The sequence below is a fragment of the Uloborus diversus genome, chromosome 3 (assembly GCF_026930045.1).
Source record: "Uloborus diversus isolate 005 chromosome 3, Udiv.v.3.1, whole genome shotgun sequence".
Taxonomy (NCBI): Eukaryota; Metazoa; Arthropoda; class Arachnida; order Araneae; family Uloboridae; genus Uloborus; species Uloborus diversus.
In genome coordinates this window covers 4,124,434-4,136,899 of record NC_072733.1, presented here as the reverse complement: position 1 = coordinate 4,136,899, position 12,466 = coordinate 4,124,434, and the positions used below count along the sequence as shown (strand labels likewise).

General features: G+C 36.6%; 1 protein-coding gene across 1 annotated transcript in view; it reads left to right on the top strand.

The window, feature by feature from the left end:
• The window catches only part of LOC129218127 (regucalcin-like), a 59,146-nt gene that overhangs the window by 30,200 nt on the left and 16,480 nt on the right, over positions 1-12,466 (top strand). The window contains exon 2 of the mRNA XM_054852337.1: positions 9,739-9,924. Within this exon, the coding sequence (XP_054708312.1) occupies positions 9,739-9,924 (186 nt within the window). The remainder of the gene's footprint in view (positions 1-9,738; positions 9,925-12,466) is intronic.

The following is a 12,466-nucleotide window of genomic DNA, read 5'->3' as shown; positions in this document are numbered from 1 at the left end:
GGCATTAATTAGTTAAACATTAAAACGAGAACAAGTCAGTCCTTCTCATTCTTTCAAAAAACGAGGTTTCTGAGTAATCGCGCTTTAAAAATCGTAACTATTGGAAAACTTGATTTTCAAATTGAATTTCCAACGTTGTATGCATCTTCGGTTCGCCGTAACACCCGACGCGAAAATTTCATAAAAAAAAGGAACTAATATTTGAAAATAAAAGTTGGAGTCGGAGTCGAACGTTTCAAAATTGTGGAGTCGGAGTAGGAGTCAGACATTTTCTCCAACTCCGCAGCCCTATAAGTAATGATGATACATTCACAGATAAAAATGTTTCACAGATAACGCTACAAAACTTAAGTAGTATTCTCCTCGAGTCAGTGGCGTACCTAGTGGTTAGCGATAGTAGCTCTCGCGAGGGGCACAACAGCAAGAGGGGTGGTAATTTGCCAAGAGAATTTTATAGAAATATTATGATTTTAAAGTAAAATGCTTATTTTATTTTTTTTTTTTTTGAGCAATCACGATTGCTTATTGCTTTCATTTGAGTGTTTTGATGTGCTATCATTTTATTTTCCCACCAGCACCCTCTGCAGCACCACCGTCGACCGGCAGCCTCACGATGCTGCTCGTCTAGCGAAAGCCGTCTCCAGGTTGCGTCAATATCCCACACTTACACGCATATATACACGCACGTACACACACATACATACGCCTACACACATACACACGCCTACACAATACACAAACACATACACACACGCATACATACAGACACCTACACATACACACACACCTACATACAACTTCCCACACACTCATGCCTGCACACAAACACATATGCATACACACACACATACACATTCCCCCCCGCACACACATTCATACACACAACTACCCACACACACATACACATACCCCCACACACACATAAACACACACGCCTACATACACACACACACACACACACACACACACACTCGTGATTGCGAAAAACATAGCTTGAATTCAAGAGGTCAAAAATTAAATTTTTTTTTTTTTTTTTTTGAAAAATTAGTAAGGATAGAGCTTAAGAAAAGAAAAAGAAAAGTCGCTAATGGCTTATTAAGAAAAGAAGAATTTTCCATGCACCGGCGCATTCCCTGGGCCATCTTAATACTTCTACACTGCAGTGGCGTATCTGAGAGACGTCAGGGAGGGTTTTCCGCCAAGAATTAACCCCCTCTTTCGAGAAAGGGGCGGCGTTTTCTGTCTCGATGGGAAAAGAAATATTTTAAAACATTTTTAAAAATAAGGTAATTTAAACAATATATTATCTATTAGATTTTGAAAGGAGAAACCCCCTTTAACCCATACACACAAAACATTACCAAAGATCATCTCAAACTTTTTAAAGCGACAACTTCAAAGCATTTCCGAGAGCGCCTCCCCCCCCCCCCCCCCCCCTTTCTTACCAACAATATTTAAGCTTGTCTTACATTTTGGCTTCAACTTCGAAACTTTCCAAGGGAGAGCCTCCAAAAACTCCTTCCCCTAACATCATCGACGGTTGATTAAAATTCAGTTTCTGGAACTTTAACTTCGATAATTTTTCGGAGAGGACATTGAGTCTCTTCTCCCTCTAACATAACCTAAACTCGTTTAAAACTGCGATTATCGAACTATACGAAAATTTTCCAAGAAAGAGCCCCCATAGCCCTTCTTCCTAAAATGGTAGAAAGATAATCTAAGATTGCGTTTTTTGAGTTTCAATATCGAAAAATTGCGAGGAGGGTGAGATCTCCCTAACATTACCAAAGATCGTCTAAAACTGCGCTTCTAAAACTACAATTCCTAAATTTTTCCTTGTGAGAGACTCCCAGATCCCCCTATCTCTGTGTGAAAATTTAACATACAGTTTGGTTCACATAGCTAATACTAGGTAGATATTTAGTAATGACCATCCTAAACCAGTAGCTGAATAAACTATCTCTCTGTACATACTAGTAAACTAACGTGTAGAAAAGAAATATCAATTTCTCGAAAACTGTTTGGTGTATCAAGTTCAAATTTGGCGGTTAAATTCAGTGCGTTGGCGGATTTTTTTTTACGCAGTCTCATTGAGTTAAGTTTTGTTGTTTATTTTTCAGTGAAAATGTCGAGGTATAGCGTTCCTTAGCGCGTTTTCATGGTTCGAACGTGTTATTCGAACAACAGCAGCCCAATTGTGAGTAAAGAAAGTTTGCGACTGAGGCTTAAGAGAACGAACAGAATCACTTCCTGAAGGATATGTGGAAATTTTAGGAAAACAGTTCATTCCAGCAATTCAAAGTGAGCTGAATTGCGAAAGCACGTGTCTCGTGCAAAACGGCCTACCATCTCATCGCTCCAATGAAGTGCTTGATGTGCTTGAAGAGCATTTTAATGAGCGGATTTTGACTTTTGGTTACCCGAAATCTAAAAATATCGGAATTATAATTGGGCACCCCATTCTCCTGACTTGAATCCCCGCGATTCATTTTTGTGGGGTTATATCGAAAACAAAATTTACGCTAGAAGCCCCAAGAGCATCGAAGACCTGAAAACTGCGATTCAGACTGTTATTGAAAGCACTTAAACCTTTCAGTGAGTGATGCAGAATTTCGCTACTCGTTTGAGCCATATTATAGCTAGAGATGAAAGACACATCGAACAGGCATCAAACAAATTCCCATGGATTGTACTTTGTCTTAGAATCTAAATAGAATTTTTTGAATCAGGAAATTTCGAGAAATTAATTTTTAACATCAGCGCGTTAATTACTGATCACCCTGTATAGAAGCATGTGAATAAATGAACGGTCCGCTGAGTTTCTCCCCCCCCCCCTCTACACTTTTCCGCCGCATAAACCAGTCCTTTTACCCCCGCGAGGGCTCTGCATAAAATAGAGACCAAACCTTTACCTTTATACTTGTTAAGTAACCTTAAGCTTTACCTTTTATACTTGTTTTTACTTTCTAATCAGAATTGAATCCTTGTAATACTTTTAATTCAAATTTTACATTTTCTGATAAAGTTATTTTTTCTTTATTTTAGTAAATGTATGCTGCACACATTCTTCTGGCGTTTAAAAAAAATTTTTCAATATTAGTGCTTTTTCAGAAAAGAAAAAAAAAACATGCATTGTGATATGCTGAAAAATGTACCTCTCTGTGTTTGATTAAAGAACAAACTCTGTTATTGTTTCAGAATGAATTGCGTTGCCCAAGAGTTGTTTTTTTTTTTGTTTTTTTGAAACTATGGTTGACATCGCATGACTACGGCAGTTGAATTGAATAAATGTCATTAATGTGGAAGTGACAGAGGATTTCAATAGAACCAAATAAATAGGAATGTCTAATGCATCAAATGACTTGTTTTACCCAATAAGACGATGATATCAAACAGCATCTTCCTTGTTTCTTAACTTTTAGTGTTTTTTTTTTTTTTTTTGCAGTAGTCGGGTTTCAGGTTTTTAAACTTTTTTTTTTTTTTAATATTTTCCGTTTTAACCTGTGATGCGTCGAAAAAAAAAAAAAAAAAACAAGTGGTATAATAGCGTGAGTAACAAGTAAGTATTTTAGTTTGATGTATTAAGAATGGTAAATGAAATTATAATGTTATATCAAATTGACAGATAATTTTAAACATAAAATATTGATCTTTCTTCACAAGACTGTAATAGTGTTCAACACCTAACTTGTTTCTTACTTTTTGTTTTTTTTTTTTAATAAATTGATTTAAAACCGTGCTAAAAAAAATTATATTAATTTGAATTTTCGGCGTCTTGAATTCAAATTATGTTTTTCGCAATCACGAGCGTGTGTGTGTATGAATGCGCGTGTGTGTTTGTGTAGGCGCATGTATGTGGGTGCGTATATATGTGTGTATGTAAGCATGTGTGTGCGTGTTGTGTATGCAGTGCTGTGTGTGTGCGCGCGCGCGTGTGTGTAGGCGTTCGTGTGTGTGTATGTAGGCATATGTGTTTGTGTCTGTGTGCAGGCATGAGTGTGTGTATGTGTGTAGGAGTGTGTGTTTGTTTCTGTGCGCAGGCATGAGTGTGTAGGCGTGTGTGTGTAGGATATGGACGCAACCTGGAGACGGTTTTCGCAAGAGGAGCAGCATTGTGAGGCCGGTCGACGCGACGGTGGTGCTGGCAGAGGGTGCTGCTGGGAAAATAAAATTAGCGTAACAAAAACAGTCAAGTGAGAACAATAAGCAATCGTGATTGCTCAAAAAAAAAGAGAGAGAAAGGATCGAAATCGGTCATAATCAGGGTTTTCAAGGTAAAAGCTCGGGGTTGGCAATTAAAATGTGAATCCTTTGAGACATCTTGCGTAAGACGCTCTGTTAAATTTGCAACTTCCGTTACGGTATTAGAATGCATGAGTTCTGATAGAGCAGGGCAATTATAAAACAAGCGCGCGAATCACTTTCAACTCCAGTCTTCTTATATTAGTGGTTATGAAGGGTAAAGTATCAGCCGGTCAATATCAGTGATAGGAGTTGCATGTGCTTGCATATGATCTTAAAATCTCAATAATGACTGACCTATCAGATTTTGAAAAACTCATGATCTTTGGAATGCTATGCGTAGGCTATTCAGTAACGTAATCAGCTAATTATTTGAGGCTTCCAAATAGTATTAACTCAGTGTACGCGAAAGTATATGCACTAATGCTTCGAAAGTTTATGGAATACAGTGAAATTCCATTACAATGAGTACCGATATAACGAAAATTCCGTTTCAACGAAATATGTCTTCAGTCCAGATTTAATTTCCAATACATTGCAACGAAATTCCCTTTACGACGAACAAAATTTGCGTTCCCTTGAAGTTCGTTGTAACAGGGTTTCACTGTAGTTCATTCCGTAAACCAGTGGCGATAGCTCGTCGTGCTTTTCAGTGAGCAAATGGTTTAAAATGCGCAAAAATTGGACTGATCACTGACAAGAAGTCGTCTGGACTGATGAATCAATCTTCAACATATTTCAGTCGACTAGACGCGTTTATGTGTGGAAAAAGCCCACAGAAGCATTTTCTTTTGGCTGCCTTTTGTTGACTGTAAAGCATGGAGGCGATTCCCGTATGTTATGGGGGGGGGGGTGTTATATCTTGGCGTGGTCTTTAGCCGATTTTTACTCTAATCAAACTCTCCGAAAACGACGCTTTTTGCTCTACATCGAGGGCAAAAGCTGTTTGCTATGAAGGTACTCTGAGGGATTCGATGCTTCCTTTTATCCTGACTTCACTTCCAGAAAAAGTGCTTTCAGTATCCAGATGGTAAGGCTTCCTATACATACTTCTAAAATAGTCTAAAAATGGTTTGAAGAGCAATAGGACAAAGTAGAACATCATTCTTGCCCTTCTCAGTTTCCTGAATTGAACATTCACAAACATCTCTGGGTATATCTGGAGTTAAAACTCGATGATCAATTTTGCTTTCCATCTAGAGATTTTGGAATAAGTACCTGCTCTGCAGAAAAAAATGGATTCATCTTCACATTCTGTAAAATGTTGATCATGATCTTTATGAATTAATTCCATGGGCTGCATATACAATCTGTATATAAGTCAAAGGATAGTCTAATGCCTTATAAATAAATCTTTTCTGCTATTTCGTAGGTGCTCGTATTATTTTATCCACCATCTGTATGTATTTCAGAACAACGAGCATACTCTTCAATTTATCGAGATGTACTGGAATACTGTTTGATGCCCTCCTCTGGAGTTTTATAGCGGTGCGTATTTATTATCCACCAAGATTGTGTCATACTTCGAAAATGACTCGAGGCTAACAGAATGGAGGATTCCAGTATTAAACTGGCTGAGTAGCTCTCCCAATCTCAATCGGATTGAGGATTCGTGGCATCGTCTAAAGGAAAAGGTCCCAGGACCTAGTTCCCAACAACAAATTTCAACTCGATGCTGCATTAAAGAGTGCATGGAATTGTATCCGCAGTCAAGAATGTAAACAGTTGATGGAGTTCATGCCTGTAAGAATCATAGTTAGGATTTTAATAGCAAAAAGGTAATGCGACAAGGTACTGACAGGCTTTTTTGTTTGGCTGCTTTGCGCATCTTTGGGCGCTTGTGGTTTATTCTATTCAAATTTTTTCCTCTGTAATATGTTTTCAGTAAATATATATATATATATATATATATATATATATAGAGAGAGAGAGAGAGAGAGGGTGAATTCGATCGAATCTGCCATACGAAAGGGGTGATAGAAGAGCCCAAGTGGCGTATAGAACCGCCCATTATAGTATCCAACCCTTAACCGTAACCGAGTTATGGTAGATATAAGGAAAATGAGTAAAAAAAAAACAAAATTCTGCAAAAACGAACGATTTCTGAGATTCCTGTAAGACCTACAAAAAAAAAAAAAAAAAAATAATAGATACATATTTGAAAAGATCAGATTAAATTCTACAAAATGACACCTTTTCCATCAAAATAGTCGCATTTTACAGCAAGCTACAAGCTTTGAAACGATGGACACAATCAGAATTGAAATGGCGCCAAAGTTTTCAATCGACATTTTCAAAACAACCGTTTGAGCTACAATTGGTCAAATCTACTAAAAACTGACTCATTTCACTAGCTTTCAGATCATACAACAACAAATCATATTGGGCTTCAAGTTCAGCAGAAATTTAGGCTTTTGTTCGAAACAGTGTAAAAATCTGCACTCATTGAAAAAGGAAAACCAGCGAAGAGTCACACACACATTTTTCTGTTTTAAACTTTCAGTTTCACATAAGCATGTTGATTTCCTCGTTTAAGAAAATGATATTTTTGTATCGAAATAATTTTTACATTTTATTAAGTGAAAAACCACAAGAGATAACAATAAGTAGAAATAAAAAAAAAAACATTACTCTCCCGTGCTTTCAACAAAGGAAAAATCATTAATAAAAACATTACACTAACATGAATGAGTGCGTTTGATCAATCTTCAAAATTTACAATAGATGCTGAAATTGGTCGCCGCCACACCTGATGCATGCTTTCGCCTTTTTGCGAACTGAAACAACCGTTCTAACAAGTTTTACAACTGCTCCATCAAACCGGTTGCGCAATTCCTGCAAACTGGTTACTTCTGTTTTGTATACTTCTTATTCGAATTCCAAAAACAAGTTCACCGGTGTCAGGTCTGGCGATATAGGTGGCTAAGGAATGGGACCCGTAAGACCAATACATTGGAGACACTATTCAGTTAGAAAATTCCGAACGGCATTTGAAAATGGTCAGAGTTACCACCGTGTTGAAAAATGATTTCCGTTCTCTCCGAATCAGGAATAGCGTCCAGTAAGCCAGGCAAATGATGTTCCATGAACTCTAAATATATGCTTCCTGCATTAAAACACCTTAAAATATAAACAGACCCATCAAATGATCGCTGATTACGACTAGCCAAACATTTAAACTAAATCAAGTTTGGAACTTGGGGTTAAAAATGGACTTTGTCCAGCGGACTGATGCCAGTTATGCAAAATTATCATGCCCCCTCGAGTGAATAACGTGTTCGCAGTATCACCGTTCTGCCGATGTTGAAGAGTATGCACTGGATCGAGTAGTGGAAAACCCAAGCGTGAATTCAAGCACGATTGCTAGAGAAGGTGGACTTTTACAACGTAAAGTGATGAAAACATTGAACCAAAACAAGTATTATTAAGTCCTTAATGTCAACATTGAACCCTAATGAAAACATTGAACCCTTATCATTTTACGCTAGTACAAGAATTGCGCAATTCAGTTTTTTTAAAAGCGAGTAACATTTTGCAGATGACTACTAGCCCGAGACACTGAAGAACACCATTCTCTAAGAAAGATATTGTGGACAGATGAGTCGTAGTTCACTGGAAGGGGGATCATAAATTTGCACAACTGGCATCATTATGCTGAACATAATCCTTTTTTAACCCGAAGCTCGTCGTTCCAAACTCGATTCAGCTTAAATGCTCAGTTTGGCGTAATAGGAGATCATATGATTATTCCGTATGTGTTTCGAGGTAACCTAACACGAAACACATATTTAGAGTTCATTGAACATCATTTGCCTGGCTTACTTGATACTATTCCCGTTCCAGAGAGAGAGAGAGGAAATCACTTTTCAACACGATGGAGCCCCGGCACATTCCTCAAATGCCGTTCGGGAATTTCTAACTGAACAGTATCCCTAATGAATTGGTCGTACGGGCCCCATTTCTTGGCCACCTAGATCCCCAGACCTGACGCCTGTGGACTTCTTTGTTTGGGGATTCTTAATACAAGAAGTTTACAAAACAGAAGTAGCCAGTTTGCACAAATTGAGCGACCGGCTTGATAAAGCAGTAGTGAAACTAAGAAATGAAATATATATATATATATATATATATATATATATATATATATATATATATATATATATATATATATATATATATATATATATATATATATATATATATATATAGCGTCATTGTACCTTAACACAATGAAATTAGCTTCGATTAAAAACAGAAATATTTCTAGGAAAAGCAAAAGTACTTCTGCAACATAGATTTCTCGAGAATCATTTGACATTCCGGAACAATACAGTAATAAAAGGTGGTTTTAAAATGTATGTCAAAAATCTAAAGCCAGGTAGAGTGAACCAAAATAAGCATATCATAAACTAGATCACATGGCCGCAAACGCACTACAAGCATACGAAGCCAGAAGCTAACGGATGCGAAAGAGATTTTTAACAACTTTTTGATTTTTGAAAAAGATTTGAATCATAAGATAAGATTTATTAACAAAAACACGCATACATAACAAACAGTAAGCAAAATAAAATAAAGTTAAAACATACAACGTGAATTACAAACGACAATCACAAAACATTAAGAAATTCTAGATTATAGTTCAACATGAGTTAGTAGCAAGAATTCAACACTAAAGAGCGCCAAAGGCACAGTGCGCAGTGTTATTAAATCAGTTTAATTTGGAGTCAAACACATAAATATGTATTTACAATTTATATATATATATATATATATATATATATATATATATATATATATATATATATATATATATATATATATATCGCATTATACACAAGTAATAAATATTTCACACAGAACAATAATTTGACTGTTTGACTCCAGAAAAAAAATAATATAACTCGCATCGAAACATTTTATATAATAAAAACACAATACACCCCCCCCCCCCCCGGTTGGCAAGTCAGTATATTTTAACAGCTAAAATTTTATTATTGATAGAATGTTTTTTTTTTTTTTTTGTATATATTCATTGACCCATTGTTTATATTTTTTGAAGTTCTCATTTCTAACATCTTCCGTAAGTTCATTAAATAGCCGCGGTGCCAAGAAAGAAGTTGTTAAAATTTGCGCACTGCAGCTGTTATTCATGGACGCACCTATCGTAGCAATAACGATCCATTCCAACAAGCTTTGGTCAATCGCTGCGTTATCGTTGCGACGCGTGTATTATTAGAGCTACAAACTTAAACAGCAGTTTTAGCCTTTCCTTAAAACTAAAATGTTGTAAGTCGTTTTTGTGTGATAAATCTGTGACCAGTTTTACTTCCGTCATATTCTGGCTTCGTGTACATGTAGAGCGCCAGCATTGCGTTTGCGACCATATGTGTCCACATGAAATATGCTTATTTAAGTCCCTGACTTATTTTTGACACACATTTTAGACCGTTATATTGTTTTACCCCTGATCAGGAATCATATTTTTTTTTCCAGATGGAATTGTTTCATTTGTCATTCCATATCAAGACAATGACTCAGACGTAATACTATCAGTGACGAAACAAGTAAGGAAACTGAATTTCAAAACTGGACAGTCAGAGCTACTAACTACAGTTGCACCAGAGACAAGAGAACGCTTTAATGATGCCAAATGTGATGCAAGAGGCCGTTTATGGGCAGGTAAGTGTTAACTAAATATCCTTCTCGTCATCTCTGAAGAAATATTAACTTAATCTTGCTGATTCACTCTTAATTTACAAACTTTAATTTTTCCGATTCTAATTTACGTATTGTGGGGCCCGATTTTGATCTTCTGCCCCACATGCCTGGAAAGGGACATCCTCCCCTATTTTGCTAACAGTTGCATCTCGTAAAAGAGAGAATTAGAAGTCAACACATTTTGGCGGAAAAGTTTTCCCATCGCTTGTTTTGGGTCCTTTCTCCAATTAGTAATCCAAGGACATTCGCAGGAGTGCGTTTCTATCATGACTCCGGACAAAACGTCTCGAAGAAACACAGAGCTCTCGAAAGCTCTTCTGCCCTCAAAACTCTATCTTCTCTCCTTCTAAAAATCCTAACTCCCCGTTTTATACCGGGGGATGCAGTTCCCTGATCGGGACACATTCTCTGAGGATCATAGTTCAAACATTTGGAGATCCATCTTCCAGGAAAACCCTATGTTTTATGGAGTACGGAGTGTCGCAAAGTGTCAGAATGGAATTTTGTTATTCCCAAGTCTTCTATTTTATGGGCTCGAAAATGTCAGAACTTCAGAAGTTATATCCTGCAGCTGTGACTTGGGGACGGGAAAATGTTTGAAATCTCCGAAAGAAGCTAACCCCTTTTGACCCAATGCGGGTGTCGCACAGTGGTTCAAAACGACAAAAAAAACGGAAAAAATTCAATAACTTTGAATATTCTCAAAAAATGCTTTGGAAAATTGTTAAAATTGTTGCATGGTAATATTTATCTTCATGCTTGCTGATCGTATACACTGAGAAACTGCGATTTTACGTCCCTCGAATCTACGTTTTCCCCACATTTTACGTTTTTTATCATCAGGTCCCAGTTTTTCCGTACACTAATAATATTAATTTAACACGGATGGAAAGTTTGTTATTTATAAATTTCCCGCATTTTAGGTTTTCCCTTGGTAGTTAAAAAAGAAAAAAGAGAAAAAATGTTTTAAAATCAAGAAAATTCCCTCTGTGCATTTTTAAACATAACCCACTCTGTTGAAAGTTAATCCATGAAAACAGAAACGCTTCGACTCCGTCCGTATCTGACTTTATGGACTGAAGATGAACAAGAGGAAACACAACTTGTCTCTTCTTTCAATAGGGTCTGGTGGGGTAAAGTGGTCATAAAATCGTAGGTTTTCAACTTTGGTGGATAATAAATACAACAAATTATTTAAACACTTCAACTTTTTTTATTGCTATTTTACATTACATTATTAAAGAACACAGTACATTGAAGTTTAGAAAAAAAAATATTGATTTAATTAGTTTTATAACACTTTCTTTTTCCTTTGTATTTATGACCACTTTACCCCATGGGATGGGGGAAAGTGGTCATAGCATGGGGTAAAGTGGTCATAGTTAAAAATAAATGCAAAACCGTATTAAATAACCCTAATATTTGTATATTGCAGTTATTTTTATGGTTACAAGTATATGCACTAATATATGCGTGTATTCACGAGTATATACGTGTCGTGTACACATTAGTAATCACGTTCATATATGAGTAGATACCGTGCATACCTGAGTATATACATGTATAGTAGACGTATATACACATATATGTACAAGTGTACATGTGGGTATATACATAACTGTACATAAATGTATATACGGGTATACACGAGTTAATTCGTGGATGCATCCAGTGCGTGTTTGTACGTGTCTACTCACGTATATACATGTATATATGGAAGCACGAGTATATACGTATGTATACGTGTAAACGCAATTATATACCTGAAAAGACGTACATACGTACATTTACGTGTATACACCAGTACATATATGTATTCACGAGTATGTACGTTTACATACATGTATGCCTACAGAGTGAATCCAAGCTCTTGAGCAAAAATCTAAGGGGTGTGAGAGGTGAGGATAAAAAGCAAAACATTAAAAAGGAGCTTATGGTCGTTGACGCGCTATATGCACACAAAGCCAGAAACTGATGGATGTAAAACAGGCCACAAATTTTTTACGCAAAGATGATTTTACTCAAAATTTTAGTTTTTAAGAATTATTTAGAGCACTTGTTAAAAGTTACGGCCCGTAGTAGTTCTAATACACGCATCGCAACAAAGGCGCAGCGACGGATGAAAGTTTTTCATAAATCTCGTTATTAAAACAGAGAGTGCTTTGGGATTGCGACGCATGTATTACAGCTTCAGGCCGCAAATTTCTTCAATCGCTTTAAAACTTTCTTACGACCTAAAATGTTGTGCAAAATTGTCTTAGTGTAACAAATTTGTGACCTGTTTTGCATCCATCAGTCTTTGGCTTTGCGTGCATGTAGTGCTCAGCATTGTGTTTGTGACCATATGTTCCTTGTGATTTTTGTTTCTTATCCTTCCCTCTAACACCTGTTAAAAATTTTCCCAAGAGTTTGAACTAACCCTGTATATTTGTATGTCATATGCTTGTATGTAAGTGTCTACTCGAGTACGTACGTGTATATACGTGTCTACCTGAGTATATAA